Source organism: Haemaphysalis longicornis, unplaced genomic scaffold (genome assembly GCF_048455015.1).
Source record: "Haemaphysalis longicornis isolate Haplotype H1 unplaced genomic scaffold, Haemaphysalis longicornis Haplotype H1 scaffold_3, whole genome shotgun sequence".
Classification (NCBI taxonomy): domain Eukaryota; kingdom Metazoa; phylum Arthropoda; class Arachnida; order Ixodida; family Ixodidae; genus Haemaphysalis; species Haemaphysalis longicornis.
Window position 1 is genome coordinate 22210808 of NW_027526335.1, and position 21689 is coordinate 22232496.

Here is a 21689-nt window from a genome sequence, read left to right on the forward strand (position 1 = left end):
ACAAGGCATAACTCACTGCACGACGAGCAGACCCCATCGTCGTCGCCATCGGAGGGTGACGCGCGGTCCGTGGAGTCGACCACAGGCACTTGCACCGAAGACACGACTGCACACGGGTCGGCCTTCATGGCGGCATCGCGCCCCGCAGGCTTGGTGGAAACGGGAGTCGTGCCCTTCTGGACGCTGTCCGCAGTTCTTCCGGAAGCTTGGTGCCTGGTGGACCGCTGCTCCTGGACGCCCACCGCTTCTGGCGCTGCTTGCGAAGCGGACTGCGTCTCGGTCGACTGCTCAGACTCGTCGAGAACAAACGTGTTCGAGCGCTTCAGCTGTCCCGGGGCTTCTCGCGCGGGCGCTTTTGGGGCCTCCGTGCGCTCGGCAGCCGCGGCTTGCTGCTGTGCATGCTTGGCGTTTTTCACGGTGCCGGAAAACGACGGCATTTTCGTGCCGGCAGAACAATCCCTGGGCGAAGCCGTCACTCGTGTCAGTGGCGGCGTGACCTGTCTCTGCTGCTGTGAGCCACTGCCGTTCCTACTGGGTTGCGGTATGTGGCCGACTTTCACGGCACCAACGCGGGAACGCTTGGCGGGCACGGGTGCGGAGAGCACGGGTATGCCGGAGTCCTTCTTGGCCTGTCGAGCCGTGGGCCGGGGAAGTCTGGACGCCGTCGGAATCCTCGAAGTGCGCGGACGCCGACTCCCACCATGAGCTGCTTGGTGATGGTTCTGCGGAGAACCGATGGCGTTGAAGAAGTGCACCTTGTCCTGGAAGCTACTTTCAGATGCTTCCGTTGAGTTCCCTTCGACCACCGGCTCATCCATGTCGAGAGTCGCGACGTCCGATTCGGCCGCAACCCCCGCCTTTGACTGGCGCGCTTCATCATGAACGTCGACGACTGTCTCCGTGAGCGCCGTTTCCTGCAAAGAACCGTTGCCGCACGCACCTGGAGGGGCTTCGCTTTGCAAAACGAAAGTCTCGCAGTTCACGGACTGGATCATATCGCTCGAGATCACGCAGACGTCCGGAGCGTGCGGGCTTTCTTCGTGACAGGGCAAGTGGTCGACGATTATCACCTCCTTCTCTTCGGGGTCGTTCAAGTCCACCGACTCCACCTCCGAATCGTGGCAAATCGCGTCGCCGAAGTGCGCCATCAAAACGTCGTCGTCGTCGCCGCCCCGAGCTCTCTCCGGTGAGAAGAGGCCGCCAGGCGGTTCGTCGTCGGGAGTCGACAGAGGTGACTGCAGCGACTCTCCGAGGCTGTCCGGCTTGAGAAAGATGAAGCTCGCTTTCTCGTCGAACGGAAACTCATCGGAGACGTCGGAAACAGGCGACACCGTGTCACGGCTTACTCGTCGCATCTCGCGCTTTGCTGGTTCGGCAGCAACGAACTCAAACTCGTCCTGCGCGGGACATTCCTCGCAGTTCGAATCCGTAGACACCGAATCGTGCCTCTGGCGCTCAGAGCTCCGCTCACAGTCTGTCGGTGCGATACCGTTAAGCGTCGGTTCACCGTCATAAGCCGGCTGCTCGCGCTCGTGTAGAGGGACTTCACCTTCTTCTGCGCCAACTTGAGATCCTTCAACTGTTTTCGGGCGTGGCACAACGCTCGGAGAACTGAGCACAGAATTTTCTGCTTCCTCACACTCGTCCTGGTAACATTCGTTGACCTCTACGACAAAGGCGGCGTTACGTGCAGACTCCGGGCATTGTTCGTCGAGAGAGTCCTCGTCCTCAGAACGCTCGTTGGGTGCTATTGGCATGGGGCACTGAGTCGTCTGCGGTTTGCCTTCGTTGCTTTCTGTTGCACTTACTACGCCAGAGTCGTCTTGAGCGCTCTCTGAGCCAGCAGGGTTACGCTCCTTCGCATCCACTTCGTTGCTGATAACGACGCCGTTCCCCATTCGAGGAGAGCTCTCGCGGCCGCCCTGGGGGCAGGCGCCGTTCAGCAAGAGCTTCTTGAGCGGCCGCTTCTCCGCCCGAGGCTCACCTGCGCCGTCTTGACCGGGAGGAAGGAAGTGGGGGAGCACCGCGTTCGAAAACACTTTTCCGCCCCGGGCGTCGTGGTTCTTCAGAGGTCCGAACTTATCCTGGACCAGCTGGAAGGTGTCGGAGCTCTTCTCCGCCGCCTTGGGGTCGCAGTAGATGACGCCCCAGCAGACGGTGCTGTCAGCGTCGTCTGGACACTCGCTGCCTCCGGGGGCAGCCTCCAGAGAGCGCGGCAGCGTGTGCGCTCTCAGCAGGAGCGCGTCGTCCCGCCGCCTCAAGTCCGGCGATCCGCTCACGTCCAGCGGAACGGAGGACCACTGCGAGAGCAGCTCCTCGTTGCGCGCCACCTCGGTAGCGGCCGCGTCCGACATCCGCCTCTTGCCGCCGGCCGCATCCTGGCCTGCCTTCTTCTTGTCCTTCCCGAACCGGAACATGCGGAGGAAGGCCCCCTTGTCACCACCACCAGCGGGGGAGTCCTTGGCCTTCGCGCTGGTGCCTCCGATGCGGAAGGACCAGCTTCTCTTGAACGGTTCTTCCTTGGCGCCAGCGGGGGGAGCGGGCTTGCGCAGAGATCCGCGCCGCTCGAACGGACCCATGGGCTCGTCGCTGACCGCGCCGCTCGACGACGGCCCGTCCAGGTTGCGGTTCCACTTGACGCGCATTTTCTTCCGCCACGAAGACATGGCGCCGGCTCCTGCGGCTCAAGCCACGCGCACGAGCCAACAGGCCGAGCACATGCCGCGATGCCACTGGTGCTGCTGCTGCTGCCTGGGTCACAGCGTCGCGTTAGCATCAAACACAGCCGCTTCCCACGCGCTGCGGCCCAGCCTTCCGGGTCTCGCCCTGCATCTCGCTGCGGAAGGGCCCTCGCTGGCGGCAGAGAAGGGGCGCGCCGGCGAGCTGACAGATGAGCGCTGGCAGCAGCTCTAATTACGCGCACCTTGATTGGTTCACTCTCACCCGCGGTCAGCCAGAGGCTCTGATGCACACACTGTTGTCGGGCGATCTCGCACCATCACACGGCGGGTACACAGCCAACGTATAACTCCTCGGACAGTCCGGACGCTTTCTTCGGGACGCCGATGTCGCGGCGTCACAGGAAGCAGCCCGGCGTCCTCGCGTGAAGCCGGGGGAACGCACCACAACAAAGAGAGCACAGTGGGCAGGCTTGATGATGGCAGCACCGAAAAGGGCCACCTCTGGGGGGTCTTCTCTCCTCTCGAAGGCGGCACGTTTCGGGTCGGACGACGAAGATGACGGAAGACAATGGCGACAGCAGTGCAAGCGCACACTTTCGCATATATCGCGCACAGCGGCAGGATATGAAGGCAATGGGGCATGCAGGCGGCAGGCAGCTGCTGCGAACCACCACCACCACCAACTGCTCGTCTGGCCCCCAGAGACGCACGCACGCACAACAAGCGACTAGGCGGCCCCGCACGAACAAAGTGGCGATGGAAAGTGGTTCGGAGAGGAGGGGGGTCAGATGAAATATAAATACGCTCAAGAGCGGAGTAACCCCCCTCGCCCAGCTCGCCTTCCCAGCCTGGGCGGCGCGATGCAATCCCCGAGCAGCGGCAGAGGAGAGCGGTGCGAGCCCTCTCCCGTCCCAAACAGGATCCGCCGCTCGCGCGGAGGCAGGAGCAGCCCTCAAGACGCAAGGACAAGAGATCGCCTCCATTGCGGCGCCCCCCCCGCTGGTCGACCGATTGTGCAGCAAGGGACGCCAATGACGCTACGAAAAATGAATCGCAGTGCTCATCATCTTCCAGCGTTTCTGCTTATTAGATCCCGCCAAAAGCAACAATCTACGCGCGTTTTTGCGATTTCAAAGTGACGCATAGTTAAATGAAATCTTGAACTGCGAACGGATTAGAGAAGAAGCAAAAGACGCTGTTCTGACTCGGATTATTCCGAAGAGCATTTCATTTGTTCAACATATCATAAAAAGCACCGAGGTGGGGGAGATAGAGAGAACGCGGGCATCTAATCATCGGTTTCACGTGGAATGAAATCACGGTTAGTTTACAAACATAGTTTAGCATTAATTCGTGATTATAGCTAGCGATCATGTGTCGATGCAAACTAGGTCAATGACTCCTCAATTTCTCCGGTAAGCCTAAAAAAAGATACGGGCTGAAGGAAAGCGCGCCACATTTTCTAACTGCGGTCGTAATCCGTAATTCTCGTAGCAAACGCCAAGATTCACCCGCTCAAACGACAACGTTCATTAACGTCAGCAGCAGACTCCCGACGTTCACTGCAAGCTGACGGCTAAAATATTACAACCGCTGATTTCCCGGATCACCGCAACCAATTCTTTTCCCCCGAATTGCTTCCCCGCCAACCGTTCTCGGCCTGACCTCGCTTTTCACAGAAGGCCGCCCTCGCTGGCCACTTTGTTATTCCCGTTGTGGAAGACATCGATGAGCGGCCCAACCTCTTCGTTTGATCTGAGATGATTTCGCCTTCACGCTGCCCAGTAATCTATGACGCTCATTTCGTTATTACTATAGCGTTACACCTACTACGACAGTAGGTACGACGCCGTAAAAGGTGTAAACATGTAGAGGATAGTAGAACTGTTCCCTCCGTTGCTCTGTAGGCTTATGCGAGTTTTATTTCAAAGTACTCAGTAAGAACCTAGGTTTCTGCTCCACCGGCCGGCACCGAAATTAAACGTAGGTTCTATGCGTTGGTCTTCTTCTTCTTCTTCTTCTTCTTTTTTTTTTTTTTTTTTTGAGCTCCGGAATGATGTACTCTAGTCATTTCAGAGTGTTTACCGAACCCATTCCATACCGGCGCTGCGTCTGGCTATCTTTTTCGCACTCGCAGTGTCTAGAGTGCCGTCCGACGACATTCGAATATTTAGGACTAGGCTAGCACAGCCTGAAGTGTCTGTCGGTGTGGTGTAGCGGTTACGTCTCAGCTTCGTGATCCCAAAGACGGTGGTTCAAGACCGCCCCTTGCCCCCCCCTTTTTTTTTTTTTTTCACCTTTAGATTGAGCTATAATTTTCGTAGCTTAAGTTACTTTTTAGTGTTTTAAATGATTGCTTTTAGTTCGTTAGGTCATTATTTGCTAGTTTAGATTAGGTTGGGTTACGTTGCTTTACGTCAGGTATATAACAATGCAGTGCCAGACGCGACATTTTTCTTAACAAAACACCCGCGGACGTTGATATAGTGAACTGTTTATAGTACCATAGGACGGCACTCTAGACATAACCTTTCGCATTAGCACTGGCAACTTGCCCAAGGTGAATCCACTGCGCGCCCCCTCATACCCCCTCCAGAATTTATTTAATTACCTATCCTGTAGCGAACACGACACCACAGCACATTTTAGTAGAGTTCCCGGACTATTCACAGGGATTTGTAAGACCGACGGCCCAGAGGCCATTGGTCTCACAAATCCGAGCAACTTGAAACTTTGGCAACGTTCGTTTTCGCACGACATTGGCGTACTCAAAAAACATGAAAGAAAAGAAAAGCTACTAACACCATCTGCCGGAATTATAATATCCACCTTCTCTCTCACATTTACGGTCCACTTCCTTTTAGTCCTTTTGTACCGTCATTCTGTTCCCAAGGCGGCACACCACTTTGGTTCCCGACAACAATTTATCTGTCTTTCTCTATCGGTACATGAGACTTCTTTGCATTTATCTACAGAACGAGCTGCTAGCCCAACCAAGTCACGTTCGCGTAGCCTTGGTTACAAAGCTGATAATGTGCGCACCGACTGTTAGAAGAAACGAAATGCAAGACAGTGGTGTGCAACAACGCAAAACAAGAGGGTCATGTCAAGTATCAATCAGCAGGGTGAAAATTATTGAAAAACGAGAAAAGAAATTTCAGTAGAGCATGGATATGTATACTGCGTCCTTTTTCCAGTTCCCTCGATAGTTGCGGAACGTAGAAACGCAATCAAGTGCACAGGGACGTTGACAGCAAAAACACGTGAGCTACAAAATCTATAATAATCTGTCTTCATCATTCACGCGAGAAGAGCGTTCAAGAAATTCGCACTCGTGCACACTACACGGAGTGCTTACAATATAAATGAAATGAAATGCTGTTAGGGCATGCCCATCCATCCCCGCACGAGGTCGCCGGTTCGATTCCCGGCCGCGGCGGCAGCTTTTCTGCTGGAGGCGAAAAGCAAAAAAAAACGCCCGCCTGTGCGAGATTTCGGCGCACGATAAAGATCCCCAGGTGGTCAAAATTAATCCGGAGCCCTCCACTACGGCGCGCCTCATCGACTGCGTTGCGTCGACGCGTTAAACCCTACAATAAATAAATAAATAAATAAATAAATAAATAAATAAATAAATAAATAAATAAATAAATAAATAAATAAATAAATAAATAAATAAATAAATCCGATCCATCCCCACCTCACTGGCCAAAACTGCGCGATAACGATTCGGGCCTTTTGACACGTGGCGAGCCCCACGCCAACATCAGAAGGCGCACACCACGAATCTTCACGATAGTTCTGAAGTAAACCGAAATGCGTTTCTGCCACAAGTGAAACCCATGCACGCATCCACATTCGTACACATGCTATAGGTCGGCACGAAGTTTGCGACGCCGCGGCGGCGCAACACGTTTTGCCATTAAACGTCCGATAACCTCTCTATTTTTGTTTCCCAACGGGACGCGGGTAAGCGCAACTTCCACCTAGTTACTTTCAATTTTGACCTCGTATCAAGCACGCGTCTAATTATAGTAATGAGAACGGGAGCAAGCTGGTACGGGCGGTTTACACCTACGCGGTGCGAATTAAGCGTAACCAGAGCAAACGTCAAACCTTTTCGTGCAGCCCCTGGGAGGGAACGGGTGCGTCCTGAGCTCCGGAGACAGCGCGAACGGGACGCCAAAGGACGTCGAGCCCTCCGGACCGACGCTTCACACGACGACGGAATCGCCCTCCTCGCGCGTTGTAGCGGTCATAACTGCGCACTCCGCTCACGACGCCGAGGGATTTTTATGCCGCACCGGCATCCGCCTATCACAGGCGCAAAGTACAGGAAACACGTTTTCCCATAGCGTTCCCGTTGTTGCAGGGGTCGCACACAGGGTGCCGGACCGCAGTGGGGTACCTGCACGTAGCGCTTCCGCTGCCCGCATCAAAAGCGGCCCCAACTGGTCCGTGCGCCGCTCCAGTGGATCGCGAAGTGGCACGACGGGCCCCACCCAGCGCCTTCGGAAAGCCGGGCCCCTCATTACTGTCAACGTTATCGCAACGCCGCCCGTGCTCGCGCCAACCGACGCCCGACGGCTAGCCCCGAAATCCGAAACGACACCCATGGAGAAGCAGCGCTTGCTGCATTCAAGCAATGCGACCAAGTGGCGCCCAAGACAGGTCGCCGCAGAACACTACCCTGCGTGTCCCGATTTCAAACACGAAACGGACGGAAACAACCTTTGAATTTGTGCGCTTACTACGAGATGATTTGATTACAGAGGAAGATGATTTGATTACGAGATGATTACAGAGGAAGAGACATAGGGGAAGAGACATCGTTGCATACATGTACTCGGGGGGGGGGGTCCTTGGAAGTTGCGGATGTGTAGGTTTGTAGACTTCACTGCAAGGCCCCTTTTGCTTCGATATGCGTTGCATTCTTAACGAAAGCGTCGGAGTAATACGGAGAGTGCACGGCAATATATCATACATAACTGTCCCCATCGGGCCAGTCCTCCTCCACGAGCGCAACTCTGCCAAACAAAAACAGGCTCTTCAAATTCATTCTACGGTTTCAAGTGTGGAAATTGAACGACCGTCGAGCTATCCCTGCGCACTAATTCATCTTTCATCCATTTTCAGCAAATGTCCCCCAGCAGCAGGAGAAAAACAATAAGTTAAAGCGCACTCCTTATGTCATCGTTCCGAGTGACAACCGCTCGAACTCGTTCCGCAACTATGCCACCACGTCGGCACCGGTGGCGAAGCGCTTCACCAGGCCACGTATACGCGTCGCGGCTGCCCGAGCAGTCAGTCAGTCGCCAAACAAACACGGCCGACGGGGCACTCAAACGCGCATCGCGTACGTCAGGCGCAAGCAGAATAATAGGCCGCCCCTTTGATTCCACCACGTCCGCTCGCCGCGCGGTGCGCTGTGCTGCGAGGCGGACGGGCAGTACCTCGACAAGCCGGCGAGAACACGAAGCGGGGAGAGCGGATGGTGAGTTGCTCTGTAAAGCTGTCCAAACGAGGTGCGAGGTCAAGGGCGACGCCCAAGCTGCGTAGGCTTGTGAGGAAGCATTGAGTATAACGATGCGCGGATCACACACGAGTGTCGTTCTGTCGCAATAATCACACTTGACAATGAGCAGGGTCGTGGCGCCCTGGCTTCCCTTTCACCGGGACTGCGCTGCCTTCATGAGCGGCTCCAGAGCCATGCGCCCAAAATCAGCAACAATTACGTGTTTGTGGTAATGAATGGCAGCCATTCCCTGAAAAAAGTGTATGACAGCTGCATCTTACCGGCACTCACCTACGGGGCAGAAACTTGGAGGATCACTAAGAGGATTCAACTTAAATTGAGGACGACTCAGCGAGCAATAGAACGGAAGAAGATAGGCGTAACGTTAAGGGACAAGAAGAGAGCGGAGTGGGTCAGGGAACAAGCGCGTGTTGAGGACACATTAGTAGAAATTAAGAAGGAATGGGTGTGGGCCGGGCATGTAATGCGAAGGCAAGATAACCGATGGTCAGTAAGGGTAACAGAGTGGATCCCTAGAGAAGGCAAGCGTGGCAAGGGGGGGGGGGGGGGGCAGAAAGTTAAATGGGCAGATGAGATCAAGAAGTTTGCGGGGATAAATTGGTCGCAGTTGGCACAGGACAGGGAGAATTGGAGATCTATGGGAGAGGCCTTTGCCCTGCAGTGGGCATATGTAGGATGCTGATGACGGACGTGTTTGTATCGTGCAAACGCAGTAAGTGTCGATGAGTATACCAGCAAGGACAGCATGGCTTAACTGTGTATGCGCAGTATGGCCTGTCAGGCGTGTGGTAGTTTCGAACGCTACTGGCCCACAAAAAGACTTGACACAAGAGCGACCCACGCCTGCGTACGGTGTCTCGGTACGCCGGTAATATTTTTAGTCCCTTTATTTCAACCATGTGTATTTCATTTTAAAGGACTAACCGTCACCCCTTCCACCCCTCCCTCTGTTAGATGGCGGTTGATTGCAACCTCGCGCACAGAACGGGACTACAGCAAACAGGGATCGCAATGTCTCCCAATCAAGCTGCCCTGGCGAGCTCAGCCTCACTAAATTAGCAGGTAATGTATGATAAAGACGAGGTCGCCAAAATACGTTTAGTGGCTTTCGCCACGGACATGTTCGGTATGCCTGCGCAATAAAGAACCGCGCGCCATAAAGTCACCTAGTCGGCTTCAAAAGAACACATATCTACTCTCTGCCAGTAGTAAACGGCTTGGTGTGGCCCAATTCCCAATGTCGGTCTCGCTTGCCTACACCCGCGCCCGCTCCCCATAACAGTTCGGCTTCGCCCCATGTGCGGTTCCAACCACACGCAATCGGCGGCCGGCCAATCCGCTCGCGTAAGCCTGATAGAGCGGCCGAGACAAAGGCGGCCTGCTGCTGAGACGCTCCGACCGGGGGGCATCGAGAGAGGCGCGAATAGGAGAGCCAGGGGAGGACGGATCAAGGACCTTGGCGCCGCGCTCCCCTTCCCGACGGCCCCCCGCAGGGTGCCATACAGGCCGCGGCTCTGCTTAACTCGGCGCCGAACAAGGGGCGACCAAGAAGCATGAACGCGGGATAAGCAGGAAGAGCGCGCTCACGTCGATCTGGGGCAGACCGCCAAGAAACGGCCCTCGCGTGTTCCGCGAACTGCGTGCGCGGCCGCCGCTAGCGCATCAACAAACTTGCGGCGAGCAAGCACACTGCGGCGTTCTAACCGCAAAGAGCCTTCACCACTTCCTTTCGGACGAACTTGTCGGGCGAGTGGGGGCCCGCGTCTCAACCCGGACCAGCAACCAGGAACCTGGCAGCTGACAGCGCAGAAACGCGCACGCAGGTATGCACCGCTCAACCGGACAGCTCGAGAATTCAGAGGCAGGAAGAGAACTGGGTCGTGCCCTTGTGATCTCACAGCAGAGCTCTCAGTTAGCCCGATCCGGAATTGGCGGGGCTCCGGCCGTTGTCGAAAATCTGGATGCCGACGTCCTGGGTCGGAAGGAATCCACTGCTACAACCTGGGTGCTTCGCCTACGTTGTTGCAAAGGAGTTGGCACCACTGCCTGTAGATAATCGCGCCCCTCCTTGTGCGCGCAGAAAGCGTGTAGAATGAACAGGGGAGGAGGGGCGAGAGCGCTGGTGCGATTCTCGCGGCCCCGAAAGCAAGCGAGCTCAACAATAACCCCCAAGCGAAGATGACCTCGGCGTTCTCCTCGGCGGAGGCGAGCGGGTCAACCTGTGGGCGCGAGTCAGGCCCATTTTTCTCGGCGAGAGCGACGCACACGAGAAGGCGCAGCAGCAGGACTGCGGCTGGGCGTCGGCAACACTGCATCGCACAGCATCCATCCACGGGCTGAGATTAGCCCGCCGGCAGCTAAAAATACGTAAAGGCAGCCGCTGCAGACAGACAGACAGGGGGACGCCGTTCCTTTTTCGTACACACGCGGTTGCCGGCGAGGCGGTGTAGACAAGACCAACCGGGCACAAGGTCGACAAAGCCAGGTGCAATTACACGACTCATCGGTCACTCCGCGAAATGACGTTCCTGAACCGAAACTGAAGCAGCCGCCTGACAAGGTATCGCCGTACACCAGCAACGCACTCGCCGGAATAGGCAAGCAGCGACGAAAAGGTCCGCAATTCTCATATGACAAACACAACGCGAAATCCACGCGGGCACGGCGGGCTGTTTCCTGCGCCCCCTTTCGGAAAAGAATCCCCCAGACGCCTGCGCACTCAAAGTACGCCGGTCCCTGATGTCAGTGAAAAGTTTCCGTGACGTGGCTGCTTCCTTTTTGGGAGGCCCACCAACTTGATATCTAAAAATTTGCAAGGACACTAAATAGCATGGGCAGCTCTCGCATTGCGTATTTCTATAAAGTTCGTGCAAGCCGTTCTACCTTTGCTACGGTTGACACTATGACGGACCTTTCTATCTGTCTACCAACACAAGATACTTTTCATGTTTCCTTCACTACATTCCTTCTAAATTTGCTAGGGTACTACAACACTGTACCCAATAACTTTTTCGTATATGCGTTTTTCTAACCGGGTAGTCGAATAAATGGCAGTATTGTACTTTCATAGTAAGGATAAACTGAACTGTCAGGACGGACGGACGGACGGACGGACGGACGGACGGACGGACGGACGGACACACACACACACACACACACACACACACACACACACACACACACACACACACACACACACACACACACACACACACACACACACACACACACACACACACACACACACACACACACACACACACAGTTAAGCTGAACTGAGAACAGGAACGCATAAGAGGATAATTATGCGCTTATACGATGGCGCGGTGTGGAAGTATATCTACAAAGTACGACGAGCACCTGTACTTGAGACAAATTAACACTCTTAACCCCTTACGGGCTTCAAGCCCAAAAGTGGTGCTCCCTGCGACGTCCACAGTTTCGTCCTCGCTGTTCATTTTGTACTCATCGCACGCGCCTGTACATTTGCCATTCTTGTGCTCGGCAGAGGAACGAGCTACAGTCACCCCTCACTTTACGCCGAGCTGCAAACGCAAAGGTCAGTCAACACTGCGCTCCCCAGCTCAGCAGGCCAGACGGCGTCCCAGTTCCTTTCGGCCAAAGTTCGACCAATGACAACCAGAGTCCAACGCACGTTCGCAAACCAGACCGACAGGCTTCCAGACGATAGCAATCACCAAAGACGAGGAGTGCCGGCAAACGCGTCGAGCGCAACTTGCACCTCCAACTTTCCCGCCCTGCCTTGCGCAACACGACGGTCTCCGCCGTTGCAGCAGCACTCGGCCGCTTTCCAAACAAAAGCGCCAGGCCAGCGAAAGCGGGGTCGCGGGTGCACGGAGCCAGGTCTGCTGCCTTCCGAAGCGCGCTTCCTGCCTTTCAGTCCACACGCACAAAGATTGGGCGTTCGCCGTTATCGCCTCAGCCCTGGAAGAGGCTGCTGCTGCAAACACACCGGCGGGACGCGCGCTGCAAGAGGAACGCCATTGTGTGCGCGCGCCGACGTCCTGCGAAAGCAAACAGACCCGCTGACCGCCGGTCGTCGGCCAAAGATGCGCGCCTTCTTGACTGGCTGCGACCGTAAATCCACAGCCACGCTTCGCCCCGGGGATAGTTCCGTGCAGCCCTGCTAAATCCGGAGCGCTCCGGTCCCGGAAGCAGGCGCACGGTTTCTTACCACTCATCTGCCTCTTCGCTTTACGTCCTCGGAAAAAAGAAAGGTCGAAAGCTGTTGACGAATACGGGAACCGACACGCTAAATGTTTCCCGATTCATTTGGTCAAAGCGGCGCAGGTATTAGACCACTTATGCGGATCCCAGAGCGCACGATTTATTTTTTATTTTATTTTTTAGAAAACTGAGACTTCGTCAGGATCCACGATGAAGTTGCCACCGGTAAAATGAAGGAAACGCTCGGGATCCGACACGAGATCGTTGCTTGAAAGTGTGCAAATCTTACTGCTGCTTACATGAGCATCACTGTCGTCCGAACGACGACGCGCCCACCTCCAACTGTGAATCCGAATAACGATTTCGTTCTTGGAGCGATTAAGTTACCGGATTAAGCGTGTCGTTCCAAAACATAAAACCACATCGAGGCGACAACATCCGTTGTCAACGATTGCGAACGAAGTGTTTGGCCAGGGCTTGGGCAAAACATGTGCTGCAGTGTTGGCGGAAAGAGACGCTCGGAATTTACCTTGTCTAACTAACAACACATATCCCACCCCCGTGCGCTGCTTAGATTACCAACAGGCGTCGAGTTTCGCACTCGTCCACGAGGACACGAAGCTATTCCCTTTCCCACGTTACTCGCGCGAGTTCACCCTCGGAAGGAGCGATCTGAAGCTGCCAAACAAAGCGTGAACACGAGCGCGGCTGGGAAACGAGCGAATTCGCGACCCTAAACCAAACACAGACGACCTCCCAAGCGCAGCCCTCAGCGATACGTGTCAATCTCGGAAAACCCTTTCGCACGAGCGACCGCAGCAGACATGCACAGAGGTCGCGAATGCGATAATCAACACTGCCCATACAGTACAGTAGCGCGCACGCCCTGTTTGCTTTTTCCAAAAGAAACTGAGCGGTCATTCACTCCTGCACCCCGGCGACTACGCAGACGCCATGTGAAAGCCGAAAAACGGTGCTTCGCAAGGGCTCGTTCGTGCAAGGGCGGACAACGGTGTTCGCTCCAAACGGCCAACCAACAGCCCCCAGAAGACAAAGCCGCTGGGTGACGTCATCACAGAGGTGCCAATGATCGGACCGCGTCGTTAAAAAGCGAACGGGATGGCGGAACGCCAACTACAAAGCTCGTAAGACGGCTTGCCGGCTTACAATAGAATGAGCTGGTTGTCGACACTGGTGCAAAGCACAGCATGCCCCCAAAACGGTAGACGAGACACGCGCCCCGCAATAGTGCCACAACGAGAAAAGGTGTAGTATCCTCTGCCCACGCGGCCCCCAGAAGCGTAAATTGCCCCCCTCGGAGGCGCGGGCAGCGGCGTCCTGAAAGGGGGACGCGGTTAACGAGTGCCGGCACCCACGGCTCCACGAAGAGGAGGACTCGGTGCGCCGCGAGAACGTGGACACGCATTTATAACCGCCCACGGAGCGCCACTGCCAAAAGCGGGTCGCGCTTGCACACAGCTGTTCGCCGTGGACACGCAGGAGCGGCGAATAAAACAGATTCGATGCTGAGGACTTGAGGGGTGCTAGCAAGAACGTCCAAGCCGGAGTGCAACGCTGTCATCAAGACACATCCCCAATATTTCACACCATTCGTGCGTCGGACAACAAAGCACAGCTCGGAAGTTAAAAAGGTTCCTCCGGAAGAACTCTGCCTGGTCCTCGATCACACTTTGACACGACGACATCCGGCGGGAATGATCCGTTCCAGCACCTCCAGAACAGCAAATAGTGTGGCCAATGCAAAAAAAAAGTAAATAAAGGCGTATGAATCCAGAGTAACGGTAATTGTTTTCGCAGGTCGAGCCACGTGCATCGAGTCCCGTTCTGATCCGATTACGAACGTGGGAGCGGAGCTTCATTAGAATCTGTGCACGTTGACGCAAACAACATACGAAAGCAGCTGCGCGTGGGTGACTGAATCAGTCGTTAGGCGTGCTACCTGGGCAGTGGGCACACGCACCGCAATATGGATTTTCATAATGGTAGGAGCCCACACTGACGCTACACTGAAGGGCGAACGATGATATTAGTCCAGGGAAGCGCGTTGCGTTGTCGACTGACAAGCGATATATAACGGGGGCGCGCATGCCTCAATAAGGCATTTGGCGTCGCATCATGTTGTGTCCAAAGAAAATGTGCTCAAGGAGGTTGAAGGCGGGCAGATGCAGAGAAAGAGATGATGAACAGTCTCGGCGGCCTTATTTTGTTCTAAGGCTACTCGTGATACCTTAGGAGAGTCGCCAAAATATGTTCAATGCCGCAGAGACATGTGCGGTACCTGGAAATTGCACGTTATATGTAAAGTAAGCCGAACAATGTCATGGCGGGAAATCCTGCCACCATGTCCGTTCACAGGCGGATAGACAGACCTTACGAGGTAGTAGAGGAGGATAAGAAACGGAGAACAGAACACAGTGTATAGGTTTAGCAGCGCTTTACGGTTCAACAAGCGTCGGCCCTCTCCCCCTTTAAATCTGCCGCCCGGGTCAGTTGTGCTGCTTGGTCTTGCCTGTCGCCTACTTATCAACAAAAAGTTAACTCCGACGCGACCCATTTCTAAGCCTCGCTGACAGACGTAACAAGGTACGAATGATACGGCTGGGCGCCGACGAATCCCACCGTCGGCCACCGGTTTTCGCCGCAAGCAGTGCAGAACTCTGCAAAACCTGCAATGACTGCTTCGTGGACGAAGAGGTCCGACGGCGCGACTACGGCAGAGAAAGTGAAGCGGCCGCGGGCGATCGGGGAGGACGCACTGTCGGTGGCCCACTTCCCAGCGGGTGGACACCGACGCGGTCACTCCGCACCGTGTCAACGATCGACCGCGCAGAAAACGAGCCGCTCTCACGGAGTGAACGATGGGGTAGCCTGCGATTACACAGAAGCGCCACGGAGGAGGAGGATGCATTGCGCACTCGCAAAGAAGTGGCCGGCACGAAGGGGGAGCTGTCTCCGCGCGCTGGATGTCCCGCGACCGCATCACGCGAGGGGATGCGGAAAGCTGGCATCAAACCATCGCGAGGCGTTCGGGCGTAATGTCGCCCCGTGGGAATCTCCTTGTGAGCAAACAGCGCGACGACGACAGCGTGCGCTGCTGCTACCCAGTTTAGCTGCGTGTGAGAAAGGGCAGATCACGATCTAACCCAGCCTGCAGCATCCAGCGATTCTCGTGCGCTGCGGTTACTCTCCTCGCGGCATTAGTGATTCGACAAGACGTTAACCGGCTGGGCGTTGCAGAACAAGAAAGAGAACCTCGGGGGCCGGTTTGTATTTCGCGGGCGAAACGTCCCCGCGACATCGCTCAGTTAGAGCGGTGCAACTTCTAACAATGCCATGGTATATTACTTTAAATATTACGTGTTGCAGAGTTGGACAGCGGCGGACCGACTAGCGTACTAGTTCCTTCATCAGATGTACGCCACTAGGTCACCTCGCCTGGAGGTGGACATTTTAAAAGTAAAACCGAATCACGGTATGCCCACGGGCCAGCATTCTGAGTTGCGTCCGTTCCGAGTGGGTCCTGATTGGCAAAAGCGGGCGGAACCGCGGATGCAACGCAACCAAGACGCTCACTTCTGAAGCCTGTCAAAGGCACGACGTCTCACGACTTAAAACAGGCTCTAAACGAACGCTTCCGCCCCCAGATCTTCGCATTAAAAGGTTTTTTTTTTTTTTTGCGCTGTGTACGTTACCAGGAAGCACTTGCGTGTGTTTTTCGCTTAACGAGTGAATTCGGCCCCATGCTTCCAGCAATGCGTCTCCACAATTTCGAGACACCCGCAGTTTGACCAAATATATTCGAGTGAAAACTGCGCGTGCTTACGTGAAGGGCCACAGCAGAGTGCACCTAACTTGTACACAAAGGTCGCGCACTCTCTCTCTCTCTCTCTCTCTCTCTCTCTCTCTCTCTCTCTCTCTCTCTCTCTCTCTCTCTCTCTCTCTCTCTCTCTCTCTCTCTCTGTGTGTGTGTGTGCCTTAATTTAAGCGCGGTCCCGTTATAGGCATTGCCATAACGGTCCGGGTTGCGCGCGCACGGTGACGGCGCTCCAACCGCCGGCGGGGCAGACTCGTCGACCCCCTGACCGAGCGCGGGAAAACCGTGCTCCGGTGGGATCTGGATCTGCAATCGCCGCCTGACCCCTCACCGTGACCCCGCCCCGCGCTGCACGTACCCATATAGATGGCCACGGCACCCATCAGGGGCGCGCATAACCCCGCTCGCGGCGAGTGAGCGGTTTGGACACTCGTATATAGTCTACGGCGAATAATGCATGCAGTGCGCTTCCAACAAACACGAACTTATTCTTCATTCGTTGTTTTGTTGGTCTTCTCAATGATAAACAGCGCCTAGACAGCCACTTTTCTTTTTACGCCTAAAGGCACCTCCTATGTTTCGTGTCACGACCAATTTTTTTAACCTCCTTGGTCACGACCCATGCAAGATGAAGGCGTGCGGCGGTCGTGGAAATCAACACCAGGAATTACGGATTAAATAAGCTGAAAACGTATACGCACTGCATCGGGGTGACTCGTTTTATGCAGCGCCGAATCTATTTGGACCGGCAGCAACCCAGCAACACGCCAGTAAATCCACAAAACGGAAATACGCTCAGAGAACGCAGAAACGGAATTACGCGTTCCCATTCCCTCCCGGGTTCTTTGTAGTCACGTAGTGCATTCAGAACGACAATTCATTCCAGCAGTTTTAACTGCGCTTCGAGGAGTTTGCTATCCTCTTCAGCTTCACATTAACAAGGTCATAGTGCCGTGAACGCGCGCAAAGAAGCGTTCTACTCAGCACCGCGCTTATCTCCGTTACCAATTACACGCCCAACGCCTATCACGCACACTGTACCCGCCCCCAGCTCCTAAATCGTGAGGCTGCGTGCCTCATTCGGCAGGCTCAAACCTCTTCACTCCCCTCCCATCACATTCTTCACCGCATCCACCGGCGCCCTGGCCATCCTTCCTGTCCCACCTGTTCTTCCTACCCGTCCGTCCCTCACTCTTATTGGGACTGCACCCCGCCATCTCTTGCCCCATCCCTCGCCTCCATCACCTCCTGGGAGCTCTGGTTGTCTCCACCCACCCCAGCCGACAGAAAACATCCAGGCTACCCAGGAAGCCCTCTATGAACATGTGCACCGGATCAGCACGAGCATCCTGCAGTACTACGTGGACCCGATGAATTGAACACTGAAATTAGGACCTGGACTTAGGACCTGCGTTAAATAAAAGTTTGCTCTCTTTCTCCCAGAGAAGCGTTCACCCCACGCTACTGCCAATCATCACGTCACTAAAATTAGAATACGAACGTAACAGCACAAATAGCGTTAATCAGCGATAACACGCGTCCGTCGATAAAGTGCGTCCCGTATATCGGACGGTCGTGAGACGAACCGCGCGGCTATGTTCTCCGGCCCCGGGCATTGCCGAAACAGCAGCGTGCACCGTGGGTATAGCGTCGCTCACACGGCAGTCCGTTCCCAAGTTGTGTGCATGTATAGATGAGAAAATTTAAAGGATGCACATAGCCCCAAGTAGCAGCAGACATCCGCTAGAGATATATGCCGCAAACCTCCCAGCCTGAAATTATACCGTCGCGATTCGCTGAGCCGTGCGCCGAGTCAGCGGACCGAGTAACTGTTGCGGTGTGTGCACAGAAGGGAGGCAGCTTGGCTAACTGCGTTACGACTGCGCGTCCCCCGCCCATAGGTCGGCAAAACAGAAAGAACTCACTCAAACTCAATCACATTTTTTTTTATTTACGCTGTACTCAATCAAACTCAGACTCAAAAAGTTCGTCTGTTCACAAAATCACTCGTACTCACTCATCAAATAATCATTTGTAATAGTACTCACTTGTACTCAAACTCATTTGTCCTCACGAGTATTCGTACTCAATCTGTACTCATGAGTACTGAATCTGTACTCATGAGTACTCACTCTGTACTCATGAGTACTCAATGAGTACTACTGCTCATGAGTACTACTCATGAGTACTACTCATTCTGCACTCGCGAGTACTACTCATTCTGCACTCACGAGTACTACTCATTCTGCACTCATGAGTACTACTCATTCTGCACTCATGAGTACTCAATCAGTACTCATGAGTACTCAATTTGTATTACTCACGAATAATCAACTTATCTGCACTGTTAGCTAGGTCGTAGCTCGAATGAAAGACTAAGTAGAAAAAATAAATTGTTTAATTGATTAGAAAAACACAGGTTGCATATAAATCAGGACAGAGGAAGAAAACGTCTGACGCGGTGCACTGTCGTTGGGAGACTTACTGTGCGAAGGCACGTACACTGTACATGTGAGAAAGCGAAACGGAACGTAAGCACTCGCGTTGCGCCTGGCGTCTCGTCTTGTTCTCAGGCCGGGTCGGGCTCAGGGGAGCTCGGGGCTTGTCGGTGCGGCCGTGGCCGTAAACTGCGTTTTTCTGCGTGTCTTCGGGTGGCAGCTTTTGTCGCCCTTTTTCGTTTCCGGGCGCATTGATACGTATCCTAATCGTGCTCTGAATCCGAAATGCGCCTGCCCCCAGGCACAATGAAGCGTTCGCGTAGATTGACGTCCGTTCGTATCCAGATCCCTGTCCGCTTGTTCACAGATGCTCAATGCTGGCGTTTGTTTTTGTTGTTCCAGATACTAGAAACTTCGTTAAGAGGGTGTTCGTCTCGTTGAGTTTCGGTGAATTTCAAATCTACTTGATTTTATTGTGTGTGTGCCGTGGGATTCACTTCGTCAGACCTGAACTTGACAGTGTTTACGGCGTTGCGTTGGTTGCGCCGCTTCCGCCGGCGATTGTGTTCGTGTAGCTCGTCGCGTGCTTGATGCATGTGGGGGCGTAGTCGTCTGGTTTGTCCGGTGGCGAGCTGCGCTGTGTAGGGATGGCATAGTTTGGCACGTTGAGGACGTTGCTTGGATTGACGCGTGCGTTGCGTATGGTGCGGGAGCCGTTTCGCTTTTCGTTTAGCGTGCGGTAGCGGGGCGTTTTCGTAGGGTGGCATGGCTGATCGGTCAAAGTCGTTGCGGCTCCGTGCTCGCAGTCGCCGTGGTTGTTTCGGAAGGGAAACCGTTGTGGTGGGGAAGCGGGCGTAGTTCGTGCCGTCCGTTCGGTCCCACATTCCTCGGCTTCGCAAGCGTGACTTCATCGTCAGGGCATTCGATGCTTCGTCTGGATCGGGTTCATTCGTTGCCGTTCTTGCCGTGTCCGTGTCGTCGCTCAAGACCTCGTCTTTTGCCCGTTATTTCGAGAATGCTATAATCGCTATCTCTCCCATACAAGTAGGATCCGTTTATCGCGAGTCCGCTTGCTCGCGGTTGCGTCCTCTCTTACGAAATGGTGTTTGTCTTGTGAGTCTCGATCGCAGCGCGGGTGCCGGTGATCTTGTTAATTCTGGCTCGGACATGCCGCGTGCGCTGGCCGTGTCTTAGCTAGTTGACGGACCTACTTGCACGAGTGTCATGTCGTTCGTCCGCTGGGCTCGGGCAAGAGCAGCGGGTGTCAGAGAGCTCGTACTTTCCGGTAGGGTTGAACCGCGTGCGCTGGGTCTTTTGTTGCTTGTGGCCAGGTGATTTCTGCGGTTGTAACATTCGCTGGCCAAGTCCGGATAGCACCTGCAGTGGGAGCGGAGGAGGTCGCGAACAGCAGTTTCCTCCGTGTGTGCTGCGGCTTCGTGGCGTTCCGTGCGTTCTGCATTTCGTTCTCCGTGGTCAGCTCCACTGGTTCAAGTTGGATGTCGTTCGTCACTTCTGGTGCGTTTCGTGCGCTGTGCGTCTCGTTTTATCTATGAAACTCCCCTATGATTGGGGTGCGGTCGTTCGCCACGTATGGTGCATTTCGGGCGCGGTGCGTCTTGCTCGCTTGTCGTGGCCATATCCACCAATCCGGATGCGATGTCGCTGGTTGCGTGGACCCGCGCCGGGACAGCACGTGCGGAAAATGTACGTACCGGCTCCGTTGCGTTCCGTGCTCTCAGCGTTCCGTTCGTGTACGTCTGTAGCGAAAGAGCGGGTGCCAGGAACGCGGTGCCTTCTGGCTCGTGCGCGCTGCGTACGTTGCGCGTCTCGTTGCTTGTTGCTGGAATTACCTGCGCGTGGGCGATGTAGCTCGTGGGCGATGTAGCAGAGCAACGTGTGTTCGTGATCTCGCCAGAAATGCACTGACCTTCGATGCGTCTCTGTAATCGTGGCGATTGTATACCTGGGAAAGGTCCGGTGAGCACGCAATCACTATTTTGCATGCGTCGTCTCGTTAATGTGCGTGCCGTCGTGCATTCTGCCTGTGCTCAGATCTCATGCAGTCCAGGTACCGGGGAAAACGTGCGGCCGACACTCGCCAGTTGTCTCAGAAAACTTTCTCGTTCATCACGCAGCCTTCTGCTCTCAAACAGCGCCGCTTGCAGGGTCAGCTGCCGTTTGTTGTCGGAGGCAGCCTGAAGTAACGTTGGCACATTCGTTCGTTTGGAGAGATGGCGACGTTCTTCGTTGTCCTCTAGAAGACGCAAGATGATGTCGTCCTTACGGCCAGAGCAGGGTAGCCCTCGTAATCGAAGTGCGCTCACGAACTGCTGTTTCTTCGTAGAGCATAGGACGTAGCGTTCCCTTGAAGTCAGCACTGTGTCGACCACCGCTGGCGTGGAGTTCGTCGGTGCCCCATGTCTGCGTGCTGCACTCTCGTAGTCGTGGTGCGGTCCGTCCAGGTTGTTCGTCCGTTCGTCCTCCCGTGGCCTTAAATCATGATCCTGTCGACTGCAACATCTTAGCTAGGTCGTGGCTCGAATGAAAGCTAAAAAGAAAAAAATAATTAACTAATTAGAAATACTGAGATTACATATACATCAGGACAGAGGAGCCTGAGAAGAAAACGACTTACACGGTGCACTGTCGTAGGGCTTCCCACTGCGCGAAGGCACGTACACGGGAGAGAGCGAAACGGGACGTACGCACTCGCGTTTTGAATCGCGGGGCAGTTGGCCAGTTGTAGAGAGGGCGCATTATGTACGTGAAGCTACTTAACGGCAACCCCAGTAGCTCCCATGTTACAGCGGGGCGTGATATTAAGTTGCAATAATGAATTATCTTTATGACGGACACAGACAGACAGACTGACAGGCCAACATTGTCGCGCTCAAGTGGCCAAAGAAAGACTATCGTCTTTAAAACCATCTGGAAAGAGACGCTGCCGCCGCTGTTCCGAATTCTGCGAACATTGCGCAACCGTACCCCTCGCAACTGCCTCCAGCCCGCAA

The 21689-nt window shown here is 54.7% G+C and overlaps 1 protein-coding gene across 3 annotated transcripts in view; it reads right to left on the reverse strand.

Moving 5' to 3' along the window:
* Positions 1–21689, reverse strand: part of LOC144174125 (uncharacterized) — a 92376-nt gene that overhangs the window by 22717 nt on the left and 47970 nt on the right. The window contains exon 1 of one of the 3 annotated variants that reach the window (XM_077702596.1): positions 17–3461. The exons of the other annotated variants lie outside the window; for them this stretch is intronic. Coding sequence (XP_077558722.1) covers positions 17–2666 — 2650 coding nt within the window. The 5' untranslated portion in view covers positions 2667–3461. Of the gene's footprint in view, positions 1–16; positions 3462–21689 lie in introns of those variants that run through there. 3 annotated transcript variants of the gene reach the window in all.